Source organism: Zeus faber (assembly GCF_960531495.2).
Source record: "Zeus faber genome assembly, chromosome: 6".
Classification (NCBI taxonomy): domain Eukaryota; kingdom Metazoa; phylum Chordata; class Actinopteri; order Zeiformes; family Zeidae; genus Zeus; species Zeus faber.
The window spans coordinates 30,264,294-30,289,867 of record NC_137201.1 but is presented as its reverse complement, the minus strand read 5'-3'; the positions used below and the strand labels follow the sequence as shown (position 1 = coordinate 30,289,867).

At 47.4% G+C, this 25,574-nt stretch overlaps 2 protein-coding genes across 2 annotated transcripts; both read left to right on the top strand.

The window, feature by feature from the left end:
* Nucleotides 1-241: 241 nt before the first annotated feature.
* ftsj1 (FtsJ RNA 2'-O-methyltransferase 1) lies at nucleotides 242-4,235 on the top strand. Its single transcript, XM_080002292.1, has 10 exons — nucleotides 242-491; nucleotides 671-740; nucleotides 1,037-1,169; nucleotides 1,323-1,401; nucleotides 1,874-1,926; nucleotides 2,016-2,069; nucleotides 2,689-2,791; nucleotides 3,088-3,171; nucleotides 3,262-3,365; nucleotides 3,758-4,235. Exons 1-10 carry the CDS (start codon nucleotides 371-373, stop codon nucleotides 3,989-3,991), a joined length of 1,035 nt encoding a protein of 344 aa, XP_079858418.1. The 5' UTR covers nucleotides 242-370; the 3' UTR covers nucleotides 3,992-4,235.
* A 696-nt stretch (nucleotides 4,236-4,931) lies between these two features.
* LOC307231530 (bromodomain-containing protein 1-like) lies at nucleotides 4,932-19,747 on the top strand. Its single transcript, XM_080002285.1, has 11 exons — nucleotides 4,932-5,183; nucleotides 6,414-7,786; nucleotides 10,035-10,191; nucleotides 10,717-10,848; nucleotides 11,538-11,666; nucleotides 12,064-12,376; nucleotides 13,907-14,149; nucleotides 16,206-16,338; nucleotides 16,858-16,988; nucleotides 19,089-19,237; nucleotides 19,633-19,747. The coding sequence occupies exons 2-11, from the start codon at nucleotides 6,423-6,425 to the stop codon at nucleotides 19,645-19,647; spliced, it is 2,766 nt and encodes a 921-aa protein (XP_079858411.1). The 5' UTR covers nucleotides 4,932-5,183; nucleotides 6,414-6,422; the 3' UTR covers nucleotides 19,648-19,747.
* The last annotated feature ends 5,827 nt before the right edge of the window (nucleotides 19,748-25,574 follow it).

Here is a 25,574-nt window from a genome sequence, read left to right as displayed (position 1 = left end):
AGTGCATCACATTTCGGTCACGATTGGAAGCTATGTATAGATTTTTTTTTTTTTTTTTTTTTTTTTTTAATGAAAGCGCAAAAAGCCTAAATACATTACGATTTCAGTTTAATTCGAATTATTATTCAAACCAAAAAAAAAGAATAACAACGATCAACACCAAAAAGGCTCGTTCGCCCCGCGATGTTTTAGCCGGCGCTACGAGGACACCTCGGTGTCGGCGTCGGGGTCCTTCCGACGTCGGCGGGCGGTCGCGCCCGGCGCTCCATGACGTCCGCCTCGGCGCTGTTGTCGCACCGTGCGCCGCTCTCAGCGCCTGCGTCTGACTGAGCCGGTTGTCCCCTCCGAGCGGCGACGCTGTCCGTGCGCGATGGGACGCTCCTCCAAAGACAAGCGGGACATCTACTACCGCCTGGCCAAGGAGGAGGGATGGAGGGCCCGCAGCGCCTTCAAGCTGCTGCAGCTGGACGAGGAGTTCGGCCTCTTCGAAGGCAAGTCCCCCGCTCTGCTTTTTTAAATACATACATACACATATATATATATATGTGTGTGTGTGTGTGTGTGTTTGCTTTTATTCTGTAATGGAGTTGTGTTGTGACGCAGGACATTTAAAACACACACTGCGGGGGGTAACCAAGCTGTGCCTCTCTGCCTCTCCGTCCCTCCCCAGGTGTGACGAGGGCGGTGGACCTCTGCGCCGCCCCAGGAAGCTGGAGTCAAGTTCTCAGCCGCAAACTCAGGTTGCTCGCCTGGAAAGCTCTCATTCAGCTGCAGCGTTGTCGCTCTGGCTCAGTGTTTGTCCTTGTTTGATATATATATATATATATAGAGAGAGAGAGAGAGAGAGTCATGTTTTACTTTGTTTTCTCTCATTCTATTACATCTTACAATCTTTCGTTGCACCAACGTCCTTGTCTGCGTGGATCAGCAGTACTTAGGTTAGGAAGTAAAGCTTGTGACTGATTATTTAACGTTGAACAATCCTCTCTGTCCAGATGACATAAACATCCTCCGCTCGTCTCGTTCCCTCGACCAGGGTGAAGGAGGATAGTGGCCGAGCCGGAGGCGGCGAGGAGGAAAAGGGGGAGGAGGTGAAGCTCGTGGCCGTGGACCTACAGGCCATGGCCCCTCTCCCAGGAGTGACGCAGATCCAGGGAGACATCACCAAGGTCGGGGGGAGCGTGGCTTTGCCTCATTATTTGTTACTGTGACTCCGAGGGTTTAATTTCATTTGGGAATACAGAACTCTCTACGATTCACGCCGGGGAAAGGTCACTGAACGTCACTGAGTCTGTCGTAACCCCTCAACCACCTTCTTTCAGATTTCAACTGCGCAGGAGATAATCAGGCATTTTGAAGGGCAGCCGGCAGACCTCGTGGTGTGCGATGGGGCGCCGGATGGTAGGTTGACTGATACATTATTGTCTCTATAACAGGGGTGTGCTGAAATAAGCGGCTGGTGGCTTATAACATGGCCTTTTGTTTTATACCACAATGTGCAAATGATTGCACTAATAACAAGGAACAGGTACGATAAAGTACATTGTGTATTGTGCAGAACTTTATACATCATTTCCCTCGAAGCATGACTATCCCCTAACTTCATAATCGTAAAAGGTCTGAAAGCCAGTGGATAATGAATGAATAATCAGACCTTGTGGAGTCAAACTCTTTCAGCCTCAATTCTCCCGTTGAGCAGACGCACTACAGTTACAGCACTAAAGCGCGGATTTAGTGTCTCCTCATCTAATGGGAGTCTAAATGGAGGCAGAGTTCAATAAAAAAACAAATATCTCGTAAGACGTCGTTATCACATTCCTGGTGCAATCCCACTGCAACCGCGTGTTCCCTTCGTCCTGTTTGGTTTCCATAGTGACCGGGCTTCACGACGTGGACGAATACATCCAAGCTCAGCTTTTACTGGCCGTGAGTATCTCACATGCTGCTCTTAGCCACTTTGCGATTTAGTGATTTGTGATACTTTGGTTAAATTAGATTTGTTCTTTCCATCCCAGGCTCTAAACATTACCACCCACGTTCTGAAAGCAGGAGGAACCTTTGTAGCCAAGGTATGTGGAATACATCCAAACAGTTAGATGGCACAAATTACGAATGAGCATTTATTTAGGGGTTCCATTGTGTTTACTCATTTTCACTGATTTCACCTCATCAGTTCACCAAAATCTGTTTCTGAACAAATTTAAGGTGAGAAATAAGCAGTCTAGCTCACAACAAACGGACCGGGTTGTTTTATTTCACAGTCAGGACTGAACAGCACTGAAAAAGAAGGTTTTGCATAATAGGTCCACCTTAAAAAGCACGATGATTGCTCAAAATTAATTGATGAATAATCAATAGTCAGTAATAGTGCCAGTAGAGTTATTAAGTATGTCTGGAATATGCTGGACAGCACACCATTTATTTTATCATGCAGTGAATGCATTGAAACAAAACGTAGATGGAGCACAGAATAAGATGAGGAGAAACACTATCGTCAGTCTATCATTTTTAATGCTTTTAATGCTACAAGGCATGTGTCTTAATATCCAAAATTTGACAAAAACTCTGAGGCGGGACTATCTTCACCCAATGAATGACAAGGTAATAGAAAAGTCAGTGCTGGCCTGTCAGCGTCTCACCAGAGGGTGCTGTGCGTCAGGGCCTTACTTTTGTCTGTTTATTGTGCAGATTTTTCGGGGTAAAGATGTGACGCTGTTGTACTCCCAGCTGAGGATATTTTTCAGCAACGTGACCTGTGCCAAACCGCGCAGCAGCAGGAACTCCAGCATCGGTGAGGACGGACATTGAGTCTTTGACATGTTTAATGTAGCCCTTTGCTTGTGTTTTATTTTATTTTTGCTCCTTAATTTTATTTCCAATATATTAGTCAAGATTTAACTTTATCGATTTTTTGTGTGTGTATGTGTATGTGTGTGTGTGTATGTATATATATATATATATATATATATATATATATATATATATATATATATATATATATATATATAAAAACACAGTTCAGTCAACCATACTGTATGGCTGAGCCAACACACAGCATGGTTTTGCTTTTCATTCCTTCTCTCTCAGAGGCCTTTGTGGTGTGTCAGAATTACTCTCCTCCAGAAGGCTATGTGCCCAACATGTCAAACCCGCTCCTGGATCACTCATATGGTAGATACCTCATAAAATATTTGCAATAACACCGTCTCTGCATTATTTGTCCTCTAAAGAAATACCGATTCCTGTTTTATTATTCCCCAGATGTAGATTTCAACCAGTTGGAAGGGCCCAACCGGATAATTGTTCCGTTCCTAGCCTGTGGGGACCTGAGCGCCTTCGACTCAGACCGCACCTACCCTCTTCAGGTTCACAGCCATAGCTGCTTCCACACTGCACCCACACGCAAACACTTTTTATTAGCTGCCGGGTGGGACTAATAGGAAGTTGTATGTACTTCATATACTTTATCTGCCTGTAACGAACTGCTGTGTCGTTTAACATTTGACTGAAAGTGATGAAATCTGACAAAAACATCGCAACAAAAAGACAAACATCAGTGTGGTTTAGTAAATGTGCGTGTGTAGCGTTTTGCCGCAAACCCTCCTGCAGTTCCTTCAATGACCACTAGGGGGACCTCTGACCTCAGTATGGGAACCCCTGGTTTCTAGACTAGAGTTTCTAAACATAGCACAAGCTGTAATTTATGCAGACGAACCAAATGTTTCTGACCTGACAGAGATGTCTCCCCTCTCCACAGCTGGACGCCAGCAAGGAGTACAGATACACCCCACCCACCCAGCCGCCCATATGCCCCCCTTATCAGCAGGCCTGTCACCTCCGGAGGAACAACTTGTTGGCTAAAGAGGATTCTCCTTCCCCGCCACTGGACGACACCTTTTCCTCCATGAGGCTCTCAAGCCGAGAGGAACGCGCTCCGACGGAGGCGGTTGCCTCGGTCGGCGCGGCGGCTCAGAGCGGCACGGGTTGCTGATGTGACTCGAACGGGTTGTGGGAGACCCCGCCCACGATCCTGCAAACAGGGCCTTCCGACTCCAGTTCAATCAAATAACCCATTGTGTTTTAATTTGACAGAACTCTTGTGCGGTTATTTTACCGTTTTGTTTTGACTTGAACGTGCTGATTCTTTGCTCTTCTGCCTCTTGCAGCAGAGATTTTTAAGCGACGACAAGAACCTGAGCAGATGGAGCTTAAATAAAACAGAATTGAAGAATTAATCTTGCTTGGAGTTGGAACTGTGTGTGTGTGAGAGAGAGACAGAGAGACAGAGAGAGCACCAGACCAGCTCTGCCATGAATTCTACTTTTATTAACTTCATATGTTCAGTGTGTGTTGACAGAGTAGGAAATGGGGTCATAGTTAAATGTTGCGCTGCACTGAATCATATTCAGAGGTGTCTCTAAGGTTTTGTCCTCCCTGTTGACGTATCAAAGGGAGCAGAATATTAGGAAAACCTCTGAATATAATGCAGCTCGGTGCAACAACACTGCCACTACTACTGCCTCAGGCTGTGAGGGCGTTAAAAAAACAAAAAAAAAACCTGAACATTAATGGAAACAAAGTGTGTGTGTGTGTGTGTGTGTGTGTGTGTACGTACGTACCGAGTGGTGAGCGTGATGTATGGACACTGCGCCCCCTGGCGTCGGGTTGTCGCTTTTTCACGCTCGGCGCTCGACCAACTTTTCAAACTCAGGCCGAGCTTCAGAAGTTTAGGGCGAAACCGACCCGGGTCGTGGAGGCGTCCCCGCACCGCGCTCCGCCCCCCGCACCGTCCCGCGTCGTGGAATCGCTCCGTTTTTAAAGGGTTTATCGTCTCGACCCGTCCACTTCCTGCTTGTACGTCACCGGCGTAATGACGTCACGCCGCAACGACTCGCACCACCGCATTGTTGTTGGGGGAAGAGGAGCCCGGGTCGGACCAGCCGCGCCGCTCGCTTCGCTTCCAACGCAGCGCCATCGCTTCGTTTTTCGGGGGAACGCGTTGATCTTAATGAAACAATCGACCGCGGAGGCCTCGCTATCCTTCGAACCCGTCACCCGGGTCTGGGGCCGGGCGCCCGGCGGACCAGCGGATTGGATGTGGATTCCCTGCCGCTCTGCAGGCCACATCGCCATTGCGTGCAAGCGCTGCCGTTTGTGCAAAGCCGCTTCCCGAAGACAAGAAGGTAACCACGGCCTCGTTTTACCTCCGCGCGGGCGGTCGGACGTTTGACCGCCGAGCCGTGGCCTTTGAACGCACGTTTGGCATATCGCGGCGGGACAAAATGGCAAACTTTCCTAATCGAGGCAGCTTCTTGTTTTGTTGGTCGCCATGTTTGGCTTCCCCTAGCTAGCGCTAGCTGGTTAGCTGCAGCCGTTTGTGGACGGGGTGCGCTAGTGCGCTCGTCTGCAACCGGACGCGGGGCTGCTGTCCTTCGGAGCCGCACGCTGCTATCTTATCCATTCATGTCGCGGTGCCTGAAACCATGTACGGGATAATGTGCAGCCTGTCTGCCATTATCGCTAACTAAGACCCCGACAGGGTCCTGCAGCAGTGCGAGGGGGGATTATTTTGAGCTGAGGTCGTGCAGACTGCACGTTATCCCGCTTATTGCAACACTGCTCACTAAATGAAATAAGACACGAGAAGGGAGATTGATTTGGAATTTTGCTTGCCCAGTTTGAGGGCTTACATCAAGAGAAACAGCCCACAACAACGTAGCGAACTATTCGCCATTAAAAACCTCGCTCCCCACACAGGACTCGCCTGTTTGGCGTTGGTGGAATTGAACATTGGTTCAACTGGACGTTAATCTTTTCAAGTCCTCTATTGTAGTTTCTATGTAATGTCACGAGATGTCGCCACTAGCTAGTGTTAGCATTAGCGTGTAGGCGGGGTGAATGCAGCGGAAGAAGTGGCTGGGTCGAGTATTCCGCCGAGAGCCGTGTTAGTTATTGGTAGTACTCCAAGGGCGTGCAATTATATGATCCATGACTTGGCGTTAAAGCTGCAGCTTAAACTACTATACGAGGTCACCCGCTTGCTTAATTGCTAGCTTTGAGTTATGGTAAAAACACCTTCTTGGCAGTGTTGTTGAAGCTGCTGACTTGAATAAATTGACGAAACGGTGAATTAATAAACAGCCTGTGCATATAGCTGTCCATTAACATGGTATAATTCGCTGCATATGCCTTATATGTCATTGTGTCGTTGCATAAGAATGTCAAATAAATGTAAATGTCTTGCCGTAGAAGTAGGGGGAGTTAGGACTTAATCATTGACTGCAGTTGTTAACAGAAATATACACCAGTGTCACACAGCACTCTGGGCAACTGGGCTGAGGGCACTGAAAAGGGACGTATTGTATTGTAAGTTGTATTGTTAAAATTGTATTTTGTTCTTCATGGCTATATAGAGTTTTGAGATGAAGAGAAAACAGCGGCATCACCGCCTGGCAATGCAGGAGAGGGCGTCTTCGCCCATCAAGCCTTCACCAAACCGGGAGACGCTGACTTACGCCCAGGCCCAGCGCATGGTGGAGCTGGAGGTGGACGGCCGCGTCCATCGTCTCAGCATATACGACAAGCTTGACGTCATCAGTGACGATGACCCCACGGCCCAGGAAATCACAGAGTGCAACAGCAACAAGGAGAACAACGAGAAGCCCCAGCAGGTTCTGGTGCGCTCCGTTCGCCTCAAAAATAACCAGCAGAAGAAAAATGCGGCGCTGACGAACACGCATGGCCCGAGCACACAGGGCGGAGGAGCTACAAGTGCGCTCTTAGAGCCTAAATTCCGCACAGTGGAGTACAATCTGCCGGTCGTGCCAAAAAGGCCGGTGGCGTATTTTAAGTACACGGAGAGCACGGCGGAGGAACTGGAGGAGGAGGTGGAGTATGACATGGACGAGGAGGACTACGCCTGGCTGGAGCTGCTCAATGAGAAGAGGAAGAGCGAGGGCATAAGTCAGGTGTCCTACAACCTGTTTGAGTTCCTTATGGATCGCTTTGAAAAGGAGTCGTACTTTGCCTCCCAGGGCCGGAGTGACCTGCAGTCGCTGGTGGACGAAGACGCTGTGTGTTGCATATGCATGGACGGAGACGGCGCCGACAGCAACGTCATCCTCTTCTGTGACTCGTGCAACATGGCCGTGCACCAAGAGTGCTACGGTGTGCCCTACATCCCAGAGGGACAATGGCTGTGCCGCCACTGCCTCCAGTGCCCCACGCGGCCCGCAGAGTGCGTCTTCTGCCCCAACAGAGGGGGCGCCCTCAAGAAGACGGACGACGACCGTTGGGGGCATGTGGCGTGCGCCCTGTGGGTGCCGGAGGTGGGCTTCTCTGACACTGTCTTCATCGAACCCATCGACGGCGTCCGCAACATCCCCCCCGCTCGCTGGAAGCTGACCTGCTACCTGTGTAAGGAGAAGGGTGCCGGGGCCTGCATCCAGTGCCACAAGGTCAACTGTTACACCGCTTTCCACGTCAGCTGTGCCCAGAAGACCGGCCTCTACATGAAGATGGAGCCTGTCAGAGAGGTGACGGGGTCGGGCTCCACCACCTTCTCTGTGAAGAAAACAGCCTATTGCTGCGCCCACACCCCTGAGGGCTGCGACAGAAGGCCACTCAACATCTACGAAGAGGCTCACCCGAAAAACGGAGCCTGTCACAAGAGTGGGGAGAAGAGGGGGAAGGGTCAGCTAAAGGGCTGGCAGAAAAAGAGGAGTAGAAGAGCCGAACCCGATCCAGAACCGGCAGCTAACTCCGGTCCCAGTATAACTCCCTCAAGGTAGGATGGTCCAAGTTGTGGTACAGAACAAATCCAGAGCCATACACACCAAACTGATTCAGGGCTGTTGTGATTCCTCGATTTCCTCAAGGTGTCAAAACAATTCTAGATTCAAATCTCAATCCAAGTTTCTATTTTCACCATACCTTTTATAAACAAGTGTTATAAATCACACAAGCAAATTATGTTTGGGACATTGCCTGTTTCAGTAATGTACAACTATTAATGTTCCAAATATTGACAATATTTGATATTCAACAACTTATAACAATTTGGTTAAATTTTACTACAGCATGGGGTTAGGATGTTTCGTTTTCAAATCCATTAAAGCCCCTTTCACACGTAGTTACCGGCAAATTACTGGGATAACCTTTCTGCCACTGCTATTAATTTTCACTATTCACGCATAAAGCTACATTCGGGAACATTTCCTTCTTGCGACTTTTCACACACTCCATAATACTGCTGGAATAGATGGGGCAAAGGACAGTCCAGCAGAAGTCATTCGGTGTGGTTAAAAAAAGTCTGCTGAAACTATTTTATAGACAGTAATTTGCAAAAAACGGTTCAATCGCTCCATTTGCTTGTTAAAAATAATAAAACGCAGTCGGAAACGGCCATGAAGAATCATGATCGGTGATTCCCTAATATTCGACTGAACCATACATGTTTCCCGTGCCAGTGGTAATAACACAAATATAGCAGCACATACGCAAATACATACGACATTACAACATTACAAAGACATCATTCTTGGTGGTGAACAGAGACTCAATCTATTTGTCCAGCTGCATATCAGACCAAGCATCCTGCCGCTTCTTTGTGCAAACACTGTGACAAATGCAGTTGGAAAAAGCCATGGATCTGCAACCTTTTTCTGCGCTTGAGGATACAGAGTTTTATCACACATTTTTTGTTCCTGACTGTGCTGAGGTTGCCAAGTAAACCCAATTTTTTTAGCACCAACATTTTGTCTTGCCATATACGTGTCGGCCACAACATTAATACCATCTTCCCAATATTGTGTAGGTTTGGATTGAGATCTGGGGAATTTGAACTCTTTGTCATGTTCCTCAAACCATTCCTGAACAATTTATGCAGTGTGGCAAGGTGCATTATCCTTCTGAAAGAGGCCACTGCCATCAGGGAATACCGTTGCCGTGAAGGGGTGAACTTGGTCTGCAAAGATGTTTTAGGTCAGTGGTACGTGTCAAAGTAATATCCACATGAAAGCCAGGAACCAAGGTTTCCCAGCAGAATGTTGTCCAGACCGTCACGCCGGCCTCCCTTCTTCCCATTGTGTATCCTGGTGCCATCTCTTCTCTAGGTAAATGACGCACACGCACCCAGCCATACACATGATGTAAATTAAAACGTGATTCATCAGTCCAGGCCACCTTCTTCCATTGCTCCATTGTCCAATTCTGGTGCTCACGTGCTCATTGTAGGAGCTTTTGGCGGTGGGCAGGGGTCGACATGGACACTGACCGGTCTGCAGCTACACAGCCCCATACGCAGCAAGCTGTGATGCAGTGTGTGTTCTGACACCTTTCTATCATAGCAGCATTAACTTTTTCACCAATTTGTGCTACAGTAGCTCTTCTGTGGGATCGGACCAGATGGGCTAGACTTCACTCTCCATGTGCATCGATGATCCCAAGGGCGCCCATGACCCTGTCCCCGGTTCACTGGTTGTACTGCGTACCAGGAACACCCCACAAGACCTGTCGTTTTGGAGATGCTCTGACCCAGTCGTCTAACCATCACAACCTTGTCAAAGTGGCTCAGATCCTTACACTTGCCCATTTTCCTGCTTCCAACGCATAAACTTCAAGAAATGACTGTTCACTTGCTGCCTGATACATCCCACCCCTTGAAAGGTGCCATTGAAACAAGATGATTCACTTCACCTGTCAGTGGTGTTAATGTTGTGGCTGATCGGTGTATAACAAAGCAACACTGCGCTACTTTCCTCTAATTTCATTGATCAAATTGAATCAAGACCACGCATAGAAGTATTGGCTACACCCGTACAGTCCATCAACAATATAAAAGGACTCATCTTGTTAGCAGTTTGCAAAATGACATATCTTGTCAGCCACATTTAACACTGTGTTGACGCACCTAAACTCGTTGAAGTGACTGCTGTATCTCTGTTTTCCCCCTTTAATTCTTGTTTATGTTTGGTGTCATTCCGTACCCTCGCCCCGTCTTCAAATCTCCATATTTCACTCCCTCTTTCTCCCAGTTTGGAAACCATCCTGAACCAGGTGGCGGTTCAGAGGAAGAGGTCGTTTGTGGAGAGGGTTTTAAGCTACTGGGTTCTGAAGAGACAGTCCCGGAATAACGTCCCACTGATCAGACGGCTACAATCGAACCCACAGCCTCCTCAGACCAAGAAGCCAGTGAGTCCCACTGCTGGCGCTGCACGGCTACACCTCCAGCCACCGCTGGCTGCTTTTAGTCAAACTAAACTCAAGACACTTTACCTGGGATGTACCGATGCCACTACGTTCATATTCTTAAAGTATTGGTCAATACCAGGGCTTACGGATAATTATCCAAAATTGGGGGATAACCCCAACCTTGTTCACATTAGATGCATCAGTCATTTCCTATGCTATCTAAATAAAATAACAATTATAGTCATTCATTTTGTAATTTGCCTTATTTTTCAAAAGCTTTAAGAGCTAATTTGACAGCCCATATATTTTGGGGACATTAGAACACAATGATACAAATAAAATCCACCTTCTGTTTGTGGAAAACAGATAAACCAAGGTGCTTTTGGTTTAGTATCTGGGATGTTTTATATTGTGGGAACCAGTTCTTCCAAATGGCCCAGCTTCGTAGAAGGCAACATGGATATTTTCTTGACGATGCTTTGTTTTCCGCCTGTCACCCAATGTGTCTTTCACGCTGTTTTACAGGAGTCCCTCCTGGAGACGAACCAAGCCCTAAAGGAGCAGCTGAAAGAGTGGCACCGCTTACGGCACGACCTGGAGCGCGCCCGCCTCCTCCTGGAACTCATCAGAAAGCGAGAGAAGCTAAAGAGAGAGGAGGTGTGTTCCTACCACCAGCACACCCAACAGCCCTTCTGAAGCAGTGAAAGAACATTGTGATAAGTGGTAGTAATGCATACGATTTTTTAGTTCAAAATGAATATATTTGACACGTTATTTAAAAAAACAGCCTTTTAATGTTTGTGCGTCATGCATGTGCTCTTCTATACGCTGGTGCGCCCTTCTTTCGAAAGAATGCACCGTTTGGGTCATGTGCAAGAAGTGAAAGGCAGCCGGGGTGAATTTGATGAACCAGCGTAGTTAGTTGTGATCAGTAAACTGCCAATATGGATGAACAGCCACAAAAAAGGGCATCACCCCTAGATTAGATTACATCACATTACATTATGTTGTTTAGCACTTTTGTCCAAAGCGACTTACAATCAGTCCATTTTGGCGGCCTGCCAAGGTAGAGGAGCGGCGCAAATGAGTCTGGAACCTGACCAGTGATTGCAGATATGGAGGAGCAGTTCAATGGACGTCCTTGTAGGAGTTGATCAGTGTCCTAAACTTGATCCAAGCAGAGATGGGAAGCCGGATGAAAAATATCCCCATCACCCCCCGGAGGGGGGGGCTTGGCAGTTTCAAATGGGATTCTGGGACGATTTTGTAGTTTGCCACTTTTGCATTTCTTGGTGTGAGACTCCTTCCATGTGGCTCCTTTGTCCTGACGTGGCTTCTCTCCACAGATGAAGCTCCAGCAGTCTGTCCTGGAGGTGCAGCTCACGCCCTTCAGCATCTTGCTGCGCGCTGTGCTGAGCCAGCTGCAGGAGAAGGATTCCTACAAGATATTCGCCCAGCCTGTCTGCATCAAAGAGGTCAGTGTTCATCCTCTCTCTCACACACACACACACACACACACACACACACACACACACACACACACTTATACACAATCGGAAAAATCCGCGGCAACCACTCCTCACTGTCTATGCCGTGTGCCTGAGATCGACAGGGATTTGCTAGAGAACTAGCAGGCTGTGAGTCCTTGGATGATTTGATGCATATGTTCTTTAATAGTAAAATATTGGGTTATAAATCCACAAGAGTGGTCTTTTAAATATACTTAGTTACAAGATACTCTACTTTAATATCAAGACTAATATGTGATTCTTAAAGTCCTTGTCCAATCGATGCGATTTTTATTTTATTTTTTTGTGGATTCTGAAAACCTACTTCCGATGTTGATTCCGGTCTTGGACATGTTTGACTTAGGTTCCTGATTATTTGGACCACATTACGAACCCCATGGATTTCTCCACCATGAGGAAGCGGATTGACACTCACGACTACAGGAGCCTGGAGGACTTTGAGGGCGACTTCAACCTCATCATTGCCAACTGCATGAAGTACAACTCCAAGGACACGTTCTTCTACAAGGCCGCCCAGCGCATGCAGGACCATGGCGGGGCCATTCTCCGAAAGGCCCGGAGGGAGACGGAGAGGATTGGCTTCGACTTCCCAAGCTGCTTACACCTCCCGGAGGCCCCCAAGGTGGCGGAAGCCGCCCCTTTCACCTGGGATGAAGGTGAGAGAGCTGCAGCTCAAGCCATGAGGATGTGGATGAAAGAGTAGAAAAACCTTTTATTATTTATTATTATTATTATTATTTTTTCAAATACAGTTCCACGGCATCTTAGCGTCAAGTGGGGCTATAGTGTATATATAGGGCATCACCCTTTATATACTATATACACTATACAATATATATACTGTATACACTGTATATACTGTACACACTGTATACAATATATACACTATATATACTATATACCCAATATACACTGTATACATCCCATCACTGTTCTCGGTCTCATTCCCCGTCTGTCAGTATTCACTACAGTAGCGTTCGCATTCCCCACAACGCCTTACCCTGAAATAACACTATAAATACTATATACAGTATATATACCAGCCAAGCCCCCTTACCGTGAATTAACACGGGTCCTCGCTTATCGACCAATTCACTTAACGACCTGGTCCTAGGAACGGAACTCGGTCGTTAAGTTAGCAGTACCTGTATATGTGACCAACCTTTTACTTTTGGGTCATTTCGCGGCTTTCGAGATTTTTTTCTTTTCACATCATTTGAAAGTGGAGAATCAGAGCTTCCAAACAAGGTGTCACTTGTGCAAATCAAGCAAATATATTTAAAGCTATGACTTGTTAATGACAAGGGTGTGGCAAACCGAGATAATCACCTCCAAAGTTTCACTTTCACCAGGTTCATTCAATCAGCTCCCAGAATGCAAATGGAGTTGGCGGACAAAGAAAGCCTCGTGGCTACTTAACATACTGCTGAATGGGCCGATCACAAACAGCTAAACAACACAATAATCATGTTTTATAAAAGTGGAATTATTTTGGAGTTTAAAAGTATGGACAACACAATAAAATGTAGAGTCTATCAATATATATGAGTCTCAGAAAACCATAAATCTGAAAATCTGTCACTAACCTCAACGGACTTCATCACGTCATCAACTGGATCTATCGCACTGGTCAGATGAAGGTCCAAGATATGATTCAGAACTTCCGTCGCCTGTTTCGCGTAATCCATAACGATACGGGGGAGAAAGTTTTCCCAGACAAGTGAGACCGAAACACCCCCGTGCTGCACCGTTTCATTAACAGTGTGTGTAAGAGTAGGACAATTTAAAGGTTGACCTCTATCAAAACGGTTTCACACTGTGACGTCACATCACATGGAATACGGAGGAATGATCTTCACCTGGACGCTCGCTTTAAAGGAAACAATCGATCGGCGTTATTCAGCGCTGTTCTGCGTCTCGTCATCTAACGGGAATATTTAACTCCATGGTTTAACATTTTTCTACTATTTATAAATCAAACTCGGTTTTGAAAATATGTTGAAAGATATAAAAAAAAAAAAATCACAAAGAATCGTGAATCTGGAAAAATCTCATTTTCCTTCAAGAAAGGTTTTTTCAACTTATTTGGCTGCTCCTGGCCATTTTAGAAATGCACGAGATGGGGAGTTTTGCTGTGGTGGGTCACATGACGGTGCTGTGTTTTTTTTTGGTTTTTTTTTTTGCAGTGGATCGCCTGCTGAGCCCCACCTACAGGCAGCACACTCCCCTGGAGGATCAGCTGAAAGAGCTTCTGGAGAAACTGGACCTGAGCGCGGCCATGAAGCACAGCCCGTCCCGCAGCAAGAGGCTCAAGTTGCTCAAGAAGACCATCATGGAGGTTCGCAGCGAGATGAGCCTCAAGAAACCCCTCCCACCTCTCGTCGAGCCAGAGGAGAAACCACTACCTGGAACCAGCACACCTCTGCAGGGTCTGTGTCTCTGTGGGCTCGCTCGCTCTCTCTCTCTGTCTCTCTCTCTCTCTCTCTCTCTCGCTCTCTCTCTCTCTCCCTCTCCCCCCCCTCTCAAGGATCATTTAGAACATGAGTTAATAGGGGTGGGAATTGAAATTGGCAGAATGGTGACAACCGTTGACAGAATGTTGCTAGTAAGGAAAAAAATATATAGTGTAAGTAGAAATCTATAAACAGAAGTTGTAGCGAGTACAACTTTTCTTACTAATGAATCCAATATGGGCAGTGGCATAAGTAAAGTACAAGATGTATATTGCAACAGTGGCAGTATAGTAGTAAAAAATGATGGTAAAAATGTTGAAATATGCAACCACACTCTCAATCCAGAACGTTGTTTTTTTTTAATTTGTGTATTTGAACAGCAAGTGTTATATGACATTTCCCAATCAAGTGGCATTAACCCCCCCCCCCCTTAACTAAATAAATAACATTAATATCTGTATGTGTTTGTCTTTAACAGATGACCTTTGTTTACCTCCCCCCAAACTCGAGCCCTTAACCGCGCCAGTGCAAGTCCAAGAGTCGCACGACCAATTAGAGCCTCCGACCCTGAGGCCCGTCCGAGGCGCCCAGGAGGACACTCAGACAGCCCCCAGAGGCGACGCTACCTCAGCCGCTGCCCCCGACCGCCTCGCCGCCGGCGGGCAGCTCGGCATCACGGCCGCCCCCGCGGCGGCCGAGGCCCCCGGGCCCGGCAACCGACGGACCAACGTTCTCTTCCGCAAGTCGAAGAGCGTGAGCCCGCAGAAACCGGGCAAGATGGTGGACGCGGCGGAGGCCCCCCCGCCCCTGGGAGCCAAGACCTTCCTGTCGGTGGTGATCCCGCGGCTGGAGACGCTGCTGCTGCCGAGGAAGAGGGGTCGCAGCAGGAGCAGAGACGGCCAGGACGGGGAAGAGGAATCTCCCATCAAGCGGCTCGACACGAGTACTTCTTCTTTCAGTAAAAAGATTTCACGCTTTCTCTTGAGCAGCGGGTCAAATATGGCCCCGGCTTCGAATAGGCTCTGTTTTTGTTTAGAATGGTTGTACAAATTGTAATTGAACTCATTGAGAAATTATGAGTTGGCACGATCAAAAATACCTTCAAATGACACCTGAATAATTTCTGGCGATTGCAAGAAAAAAAACTTGAGCAACTTTGGACCCTTCATCTGCATTCTAGGGTTAAAAGCAAACTCTAAACGCCACCTGAAGGGGCTTTTTAACGGCCACGGGGTAATTGTTTTTATAAAGTCAAACAGAAAACCCCCCACGTCTCCTGTCATGGAAGCTAGCCAATCACAGCCCACCAATTTGAGCTGACTTTAGTAGGATGAACATTGATCTCTCCATGTCTCTGCAGTTTATTTCCTTTGTCATGCTGTTCATTTTCCTGGCCCTCGTTGTGTGTGTTTGTGTTCGTGTGTTTGTTTGTGTTTGTGTGTTTGTGTTCATGTGTTTGTGTTCATGTGTTTGTGTGTTTGTATTCATGTGTTTGTGTTCATGTGTTTGTGTGTTTGTGTTCATGTGTTTGTTTGTGTTCATGTGTTTGTTTGTGTTCATGTGTTTGTTTGTGTTCATGTGTTTGTGTTCATGTGTTTGTTTGTGTTCATGTGTTTGTGTTCATGTGTTTGTGTTCATGTGTTTGTGTTCATGTGTTTGTTTGTGTTCATGTGTTTGTTTGTGTTCGTGTGTTTGTGTGTTTGTGTTCATGTGTTTTTTTGTGTTCATGTGTTTGTTTGTGTTCATGTGTTTGTTTGTGTTCATGTGTTTGTGTTCATGTGTTTGTGTGTTTGTATTCATGTGTTTGTGTTCATGTGTTTGTGTTCATGTGTTTGTGTGTTTGTATTCATGTGTTTGTGTTAATGTGTTTGTTTGTGTTCCTGTGTTTGTGTGTTTGTGTTCATGTGTTTGTGTTAATGTGTTTGTTTGTGTTCCTGTGTTTGTGTGTTTGTGTTCATGTGTTTGTGTGTTTGTGTTCATGTTTTCGTGTGTTTGTGTGTTCATGTGTTCGTGTGTTTGTGTTTGTGTGCAGGAATAGCGAAGGGCTTTGTGGTGGAGGAGGACGATGAGGGCGTTTCGGCTCCCGGTCGGCTGCTGGAGCCTCGGCGGCGCTGCGCCTCAGAGTCCAGCGTGTCGTCCAGTGGGAGTCTTCTTTGTGGAACCAGGTCTGCGTCGACCAGACACCGCCCCTATTTTGCACCACCACCACCACCACACTGATGCAGCTTCTAGCTTGGCCGGTGTCCACTACAGTTTCATTTAGGTCCAGACATCTGCAGTCAGCCTTTGCACGTTGCCCCCCCCCCCACGCGTGTCAAAAGTTCAAATCTAATGCTGTGACGTGTTGTGGCTGAACTTGGTCACCAGGAGTGAGTCACCATTCATGATGATTGTCGTGGTATTAATTGACTTCACTGTTAATTCTCTTTGTCCCAAACATCTATCGATGGGAATCTGCTTCCAATTTTATCATACTTTAACTTTATGTCCAAGCTACCGATTACAATTCATTTAACTCGGAAAAGTAACGCCTGTCAAACTGTATACTTTAATTGATAAAGCACAGGTTCGGAGAGACCCTCTGCGAGTAGCGTTATCAGCAATGTTGTTTTTAAAAATCCACATACTTTTGTTTTTTATATCCCTCCATGGTCCCTCGTGCTGACTGCCTCTGTCTCTTTCAGCACTGTCATTGTGCCAAAATGTGTGAAAGGCCGGCCTGCGGCGGCACGGCGGAGCACAGTGGACGACAAAGGTTCCCTCATCACCTGCATGGAGGAGGCAGAGTTCACCAAGTCTGCCAAGATGTCATCGGGTGAGACGCCCAATAAACAGTCTCACAACTCCCGTGTTGTGACACGTTCACACGGATGCTCTGAGCGGAGCCTTGCTCGGCACCCACAGTGCACAAAGATATGTTCCAATAAAGTGCATCCCTGGTTGGAAACATGCATCTTAACACCTTAGTTTTCCTTTGTGTTAGGACTGCAACTAACCAAATAACAACAAACTAATTCATCATCTGATACTAACGACAGAACTCAACACCCCTCAAGCGTTCACCTAACCCAGTGGCTCTCAAAGCACGGAGGGTGGCGCAGGAGACTGAGGGTCCTCAGTCACTAGAGGAGGAGTGGTCCGGAGATAAAATTCCTGACTAAATAAATCACATATTAAACATATATTCAATTAGACTGAGGGACAATAAAGGTTTGAGCTCATCCAAACCCCTGCTGTGACAACATACTCTTTTGTGTCTTATCTCAGGTCATTGTGTGTCGTCCCAGTGCAGGAATTTTGTTGAGGGATGGGCATTCTTTTTTTAACACCCTCTCGGTCCAATTTTCACCCCGAATTTCAAAACATCGATTAATCAGCACTATTGTTTTTTGAAAAAGGCAGGCCTTCATATAGGAGGGTGTATCGGTTGTGCTGTGTATTCACATTGTGCTTTGAAAATGCCGCTTAACCCCCGCTCAGTCGATGTTGTATCCTTGGCACGGCGCTTCAATTAAAGGCACGTCAGCTTTAAATCTGAAAGCATGGTGTTGCTGATGACGGCACCGAAAAACACCACCCAGATACTTCACACAAATTAATCTGCTGCTTTCTCTTTCCGCACGCTTACTGCTCCCAGCGAACGAATCAAAGTGCGTCTGGAACCGCTGCACTCAAACCTCTGCCCCGAGACGTCTCAACAGCATCCCACCCAAATAACGCGTTTTTTTAAATAATTGTTCCACACTCCTGTCAGTCAGTCAGGAATGAAGGAGTCTGGTTCAATCGCAGGACGATCAGGCTGACCAGGGCTGAAAATCAAGAGACCTCTCCCCGCTCGATGGGATGGCCAAGATGACCCGTCCGCGGGGGTGGAAAGTTGAGATAGCAGCCCTGCTGTGTCTCTGCTGCGTCTCTGCTGCAGCCACACACTGATCTACAGTTTGTTGGATACCTGTGTTGCTGCTAAAAGTCACATGGTTGACTCTGTATCCCGGAGCGCCATTTTACATTCCACCTCTGCCTGTCGGGGTGTTTATCAAGGCCCTTAATTAAATGGCAACCGTCTGTGTGCAAGTTCCAGTTATTAATCTTTTTTTATTTTAAGCTTTGGCTGCTCTTATCTGTCAGTTGAGAGGCAATACAAAAAGTATTCAATGGGATGCAAGATGTACATCGACGGCGGGCGCACACCAATCTTTCTGCCGTGTCACGGATCCCGCTTGGAGTAATGATATTTAATCACTTGAACAATGATGCCCATCCCCAGTGTTGTCCTCCCCTCCCTGAATGCCTGGTTCTTATTGTTCTCTCTGTCTGTTTGCAGTGACCCTCCCCATAACTTGCTTGTCGTTATTCCTGCTTTCTTAGAAGTTGGCAGCGGGAATGTATGGATGCCCGCTAGTGCCTCAACATTTGTTCTGGAACCTCTTAAGCTAGTTTGGGCAAAATGTAGTGGATTTCCCTCCTACCCCGCCTTGGTGAGTGAGTGCGCGCATGTGTATCTCCAGACCACGGCCATCTTTCTCTCTCTGTGTCTCATGACCCGTCCTTCTATCGTGCGTGGTGTAGCTCGTGCTCTGTGCTCACGCCCATGCGGGTCCATGCAGGCTAGTCAGGGCAGAACTTGTTGCGTGTGCGTGCGTGTGTGGAGTTTCCCCGGTTTGCTTAGAGCTTTCCGGAGAGACTCAGGCCTGCATGCGCGTGGTTGGATGGATGAGATGTTCTTATTTTTTATTTATTCTTTTTTTTTTTTTTTTTCTTGTAGTGCAGGCTTTTCGTAGAGACTGCTGCAGTTTTCTTGCAAAAGAAGCCACCAGGACCGGTTCTTGGGTTGCCTTGACTCAGTCCCTGTCACAGCCGCCATACCCCCCCACCCCCGCGGTTAATTTTATTTTTTTAATATTCCCGCCTACAGATCATGGACCCCAAAATGGCGAAGATGGCGTGTCAGCAACGCGGGGTCTCCCCGCCGCCGCCGGCCGTCCTCAGGGCCGGAGAGCAGATGCAGTTCAGGTCCGAAGAGAAACTCTTCCTCGTCCACTTCTTCGACAACAAGCGCAGCTGGTGAGGACGGCACGCCAATACTTGATCAGTGCTTCATCAATACCTCAATATGTCATCGATGGTGTCTCACAGGAATTGTATCAAGATAAGACAAAACCCCACCTGGTCGACCATAACCGCAGACACGGTGGGGGAAAATACAAAGATTGTTTTGGAGAGGGAGTGGCTGGTGCCTCGAACGTTTCTTCTGATTCGTCAACTTATTCATGAGTTTAACACATTTAATAGAGAAAAGAACATTTTATTTTGAATTTGTGTTTTGGGTTTTCCACCTTGACAGGGTCAGCGTCATTTCTCAGCGAATGATTTTCGGCCGTCGTCTCTCTCGAATTCCTCGTCGCAAACGATCCTTCTCCCTCCGCTAAGATGAATGAACCTCTCTCTACCCCCCCCAGGCAATGGCTTCCTAGATCCAAGATGGTTCCCTTTGGCCTCCACAAGGGGCTGGATGGAGCCAAGCTGACGGAGGGACGGACCACCAGCATCCGCAAATCAGTGCTGGCTGCCTTCAACCGAGCCATGAGCCACCTCAACCACACCCTAACCCCCCCACCCTGACCCTAACCCCCCCCCAAACACACACACACACACACACACAGTAAAGATCTTCGGATTCTGCCTTGTACGCACAACACTACCCTCACACACTCTCACAAACGTGTGCTGTCGTGTGCACTGTCGTCTGCCTGCGTGGTTTCCTCATCACCGATTGGTCGGTGGAGACGCCGCCGCCGCCTCCTTAAGTTCTTCGCCGCGTCCCGTACCTTCTCCTCCAAAAAACACTGTAATTCACCCGTGGCGCCGCATCCACGTTTTTGTCGGATCACCTATGCAACTGAGACGGAAGCCACCAGGCGGGCGTGGCCGGCGAAAGAAACCCGACCACGGGCTGCGGCGACGGATAAAATGCAAATCAGCGCCGCGGGGGCCGTCGACCAAGCTCTCCCTGGATGCCCGGCGTCGGGTGCGTGGGTCGGCCGGGACGTCCCAATATGCATCGAGACGACGACGACGACGACGACGCCGCCGCGACAGAGGGAACTTTCAGAAGAGCGTGAGCCGCTCGTGACGCTACCCGGTGCCGACGGGCGGCCACGCCCGATGAATGTGCCAGAGGTCGAACCCGCCACCTCCCGACATGTGCTGCAAGTCCCACTGCCATCAACACTCCTGTACCCCCACCCCCTCCGCCCTCCCCCACCTCCTCCATCAGCCTCCGCATGCAGCAGCCTGTTCTCCCTCCCTCTGTACAGACCCTGGACGAGGCCTGACACTAATTTATTCTGCCTGTTTGTTGAGCTCCGCTGTTCTCTCTCTCTCTCTCTCTCTCTCTCTCTCTCTCTCTCTCTCTCTCTCTCTCTCTCTCTCTCTCTCTCTCTCTCTCTCTCTCTCTCTCTCTCTCTCTCTCTCTCTCTCTCTCTCTCTCCTCTCTCTCTCTCTCTCTCTCTCTCTCTCTCTCTCTCTCTCTCTCTCTCTCTCTCTCTCTCTGACCGGCTGCGGTCAAAGCAGAGTATTAAACCATCACACACATACTGTATGGAACCTGTTCTCATTTCAGATCCTTTTTTTCTTTGTTACGGTTTTGTAAGTTATTGAGTTCTCCAGCCTTTTTTATTTTTATTTTAATTTTTATTTTTTTCACTGGTGTTACGTTTGCTTTTGGTCGTGTTTTTCTCTTTTTTAACTGAGCGTTTTTACAGGACTTTTTTCGGGGGTTTGTACATATTTATATAAAATCTATATAATATACTTTCAGATGCCCTCCGTGTTTGAATAGCCTGAAGTGCATCATTCACACTGAAACCAAAAAAAAAAAAAAAAAAAAGCTGCCCACCTGATTCACATTCATTTTTCTTCCTTCATTTTTTATTGAGAAAGTTATTTGGTGTTTTTATTTGTGTGTGTGTGTGTGTGTGTGTGCGTGCCTGGGTGTGGTGTGTGTGATCAGTATAAAACCTGTAAAACCTTATATTTTTAAAGCAGGTTCTCGGGACCTTCACTACCGACTCAACTGTAGGAGAATGTGCCTGTACTAATTTATTGTAAAAGAGACATGTATATGCATTACTTTATAGAGTATTGTAAGAAAATACTATCGGCACACTAGGAGGGCCCTTTTGTTTGTGAATCAGTTGTTTGTTTGTTTTTTTATTTTTAATTAATGGCATTAAATCCTTGAGGTGAAGTGTGTTTTTACTCTGTTAGTGGAATGTGGTGTAGCCATGGGTAGAGTCCGCTCTTTCCCGTTCTGGATGTGGTGTACATAGACTGGTACTAGAATTATTCTCTGGGAAAACCACCTTATAGCCAATGGGAGTGGATTGCTGGCCATGTCCAGACTGATTTTTTTTTTTTTTTTTATATTAAAACACTGAATAATTAAAAAATCTGCTATTGAATCACTGATTTATTTGGTTTGTTGAATTTATTGGTCCTGCACTACACTTACCTGGCCACACGGTGGAGCTGTGCTGCTGTCTGATGAGGGAGCAGGGAAATCAAAGCTGGGACAGATCTCCAACCAGCATCTTGATGGGTGGAGGTGATGGGTCACTGTTCATCTAATCATGGTTCCCAAACAAAATGCTTGCTTTTGGTAGCGCAAGTGACCAGAGGAACCGGATATTAACTTTTGTCTACAATAACTCTTGTGCATATTGGTGTGCTTCCGTGCTGTGTTTTACAGTTGATTTGACTTTCAAAATGACTTTAATCGCCACTGCCTTTTTGAAGGATCTGGTCTTATTGGTAATAATCGTATAAAAAAAAAAAGGAGATGACTGTCGTGTTGAAATCGTTCTTTTCAGCTTTGAGCCTGAGCCTGATTCTGATTATTATTTTGCAGGACCAAGGACATGCGTCCCTGAGGCGGTGAAGATTTGAAGGTAACCAGCCGCCCTCATCGCAAATCATCCCGTTTAACTCAAAAACGTGGAAGTATTTCAATTTTAACCATGAATGTGAAGTCATAGTGAAGAGAAATGATGTGTGTGAGCTAACTAACTATCCCGACCAGGCCGACGGTTTCTTCTTCATGCAGTTCTAGACGATGACCAAAAGAGGACAGTGTTTACTAGAGAAGGAGTGAGGGAGTGACCTGTTCCATGTGATCCATTATAAGACTTAAAGAGCACAGTTGGAAGAAGTGTCAATATTCAGAAATTATGTCTATTAAGATTGAAAGCTGGAATAGAATTATAGTCTACTAATTCACCCAGTGTCTGTCTGTCTGTCTACCGTCTGTCTGGTGGTGGGAATCAGGCATCCAGGCCCTGCAAAGTGAGACATAATCATATCCAAACATTATCAGTCCATTACCGTCCCGCCGATAAATAACAAAGGGGGAAAAAACAAAATTTCCGTGTCCAGACGTCATCTCTCCGGAGCGATGTGCTGCTCATGGCACACACACACACACACGCACGCACGTACACAGCCAACTTCAAAATGTCAGCCGAGTACACTGAACTATATATTGGACATTCGTTCGAGTGTCATTACTGCCAATAACCAGGTCTAGTGACACACGGAGCTGTGCAGACCTATGGAAGAATGAGTCGATTTGAAGTAAAAACAGACCAGGACAACGGGTCACACATTACCACTGAAAAGAACAGTGCGGGGGATTTATGTTTTTATTTCTAAGAGTTAAGGGAGGATAAGAAAAGACAGGAATGAAGACGAAACGCACACGTTCATCCCAGGACGTGGTTCACGCTCAGTGCATCATGATCAGCTGAAAAACTTTGCAGCACAATACTGTTATAATTGTAATATTGTAAACATACTGTTTGCAGTGTTACGCTATGACGAGTATCACAGCAGCGATGCAGCCTGCAGGGTTGTATTCCGGTGCTGGCGTGAGACGACGAATCAAACAAATCATGCCTCCTCAGTTCCCCAACCATCCTCAAATCTTTCATTGAAACTGTTCGATGCATAATCTGGAAAGAACAGAGGATGGTGTCGTTTTTCTTCCTCCACCCGCAGAGGAGGTGGATGGGAGATCTGAGGTGTAACGTGTAATCCCCCTTTTGTGTGCGCCGCAAAGTTCATTTTGCAGGGATTAGGGAGAAAACGCACACACACACACACACACACACACACACACACACACACACAGAGCCAACACCTTCAGACCCGGCTGGTGTGTTGGAGGGAGGGCGTCCCTGCAGTGGGGTGGGGCCACGTGGGGCCCACGCTTCCTCGTTGTAAAGTGAAGCGTCTCCTCAAACGCTGTCGATCGACAGGGAAACTCCACAAGCTTTAGAACCCAACACAACTCTGCCCCCCGCTCGGCCCTGAGACCCCGTCCACATCCAGAGCCTCCAGAGCCTCCAAAGCCTCCAGAGCCTCCAGAGCCTCCCAGAGCCTCTCAGAGCCTCCAGAGCCTCCGGAGGTGTCCAGAGCCTCCCAGAGCCTCCAGAGCCTCCCAGAGCCTCCCATAGCCTCAAAGAGTCTCCCAGAGCCTCCAGAGCCTCAACGAGCCTCCCAGAGCCTCCAGAGCCTCAACGCGCCTCCCAGAGCCTCCAGAGGCCTCCAGAGGCCTCCAGAGCCTCCAGAGCCCCCAGAGCAGGGGTCTCAAACTCGCGGCCCGTGGGACGATATTTTGTGGCCCCCTACTTGACATCAAAGTTTAGTGTTAGTGTGGCCCTCGTGTTTTTCTCACACGCACCTTTTTGCCAAGTCGTTGCTCTGGGCGTTTTATATTTCTTGAATCACTTATGGGCCACCATAGCTCAGGCTCGTGACGGCTTCCGGTGGTGTTTGTTGACATGTTAGCCAACGCGTTAGTCACTTGGTTGAAAGGTGATTCCAGAGTGACACTAAGTGGAAGGAAAATACATCCTGTCACCCAGCGCAAGGTACAGAGGACTCAGGAAGTGGGCGAACTCAACAAGAGTAAAAAAAGAGTGACCTGATGAAGACAGCAGAGTGTTGCAATAGGAAAGGGAAAATAAGTTGTAGCCTCACCCAGACTCCACCTCCAGCGGCCCCCAGGTAAGTTGAGTTTGAGACCCCTGCTCCAGAGCCTCCGGAGCCTCCAGAGCCTCCAGAGCCTCCAGAGCCTCCAGAGCCGGGGGTGGATGAATGCCCACAGCCCTGGAGGCTCAGCTGCCGCACGCCCTGAAGATATCAATTATTATTTGATTTTTTTCACAAGCGTGAGTTTGAACGTTGCTTCCATGGATCCATGGATTCACGATCCAATATTATGGGATTGCTCATCTCAAATTGCCTTCGTTATTTTCTGGACACTATTTGTCACAAACGTAAGGGAGTGGAGGAACGACCCGACCGGGAACCAGAACCGCACCTGGACGACGCCGGAGACGTTGGAGATGCTGCTGCTGCTGCTGCTGCTGCTGCTGCTTCTTCTTCTTCTTCTTTGTCTTTGTTGATGGATCTGTCGTCTGTGCTGTGTTGGTGACGCCTCCCTCCTTCCTCTCATTCTCCTTTCCATTTGTCGGACCCTTTTTCCCTTCCTTCCCTCCTCTCCCCTCCTTCCTCCCCCTCTCCTCTCCTCTTATCCCGTCTTATCTCCCCCTTTTCTCTCCTCTCCTCTTCCCTCCTCTACTCCCCCCTTCCCCCCCCTCTCTTCTCCTCTCCTCTTCCTCTCCTCCTCTCCTCTTCCTCTTCCTCTCCTCTCTCCTCCCCTCTCCTCTCTCCTCCTCTTCCTCTCCTCTCCTCTCCTCTCTCCTCCTCTTCCTCTCCTCTCCTCTCCTCTCTCCTCCTCTTCCTCTCCTCTCCTCTCCTCTTCCTCTCCTCTCCTCTCTCTCCTCCCCTCTCCTCTCTCTTCCTCTCCTCTCTCCAAATGAAAAAAAAACCAAAACTTTTATTTCAACCATCACCAAAATGAAGGAGAAGCCCGACATCCCACTCATGTTTTCCTAAAACCCAGAGCGTATTTCCACTTGTGCTGTGGGGCTGGTGACGGCAGAAGCGGGGAAGGGAAATTAGCTGCTCCTCCCGCTGCGGCAAACACACGAGGTCCTGACACGTCGGCTTCTCATGGAAAAATATTCTTTTTGGCGGCGTTTTTCCTTTTCCTACTCAGTCCGATTTTCACTGATCCCACCTCGAAAAAACCCAGCGGCCGAGCGCGTCAGGGTCCAAGTCACCAGCCAGCTGGACACAATCCAGTCCATGTTTATAAACATGTTTTTAAACACGTTATTAAACATGTTTTTAAACATGTTATTAAACATGTTTTTAAACATGTTATTAAACATATTTTTAAATATGTTATTAAACATGTTATTAAACATTTTATTAAACATATTATTAAACATGTTTAATAAGATGTTTTAAATATTTTGAATATGTTTTTAAACAT

Excerpts from the sequence above, each read along its gene's own strand:
- LOC307231530 (XM_080002285.1), top strand. The coding sequence starts at position 6,423 with ATGAAGAGAAAACAGCGGCATCACCGCCTGGCAATGCAGGAGAGGGCG. Across the intron at positions 11,667-12,063 it reads AGCCTGTCTGCATCAAAGAG|GTTCCTGATTATTTGGACCA; the intron begins GTCAGTGTTCAT and ends TGTTTGACTTAG. Across the intron at positions 16,989-19,088 it reads GTCTGCCAAGATGTCATCGG|ATCATGGACCCCAAAATGGC; the intron begins GTGAGACGCCCA and ends TCCCGCCTACAG.
- ftsj1 (XM_080002292.1), top strand. The coding sequence starts at position 371 with ATGGGACGCTCCTCCAAAGACAAGCGGGACATCTACTACCGCCTGGCC. Across the intron at positions 1,170-1,322 it reads TCCAGGGAGACATCACCAAG|ATTTCAACTGCGCAGGAGAT; the intron begins GTCGGGGGGAGC and ends ACCTTCTTTCAG. Across the intron at positions 2,070-2,688 it reads GAGGAACCTTTGTAGCCAAG|ATTTTTCGGGGTAAAGATGT; the intron begins GTATGTGGAATA and ends TTTATTGTGCAG.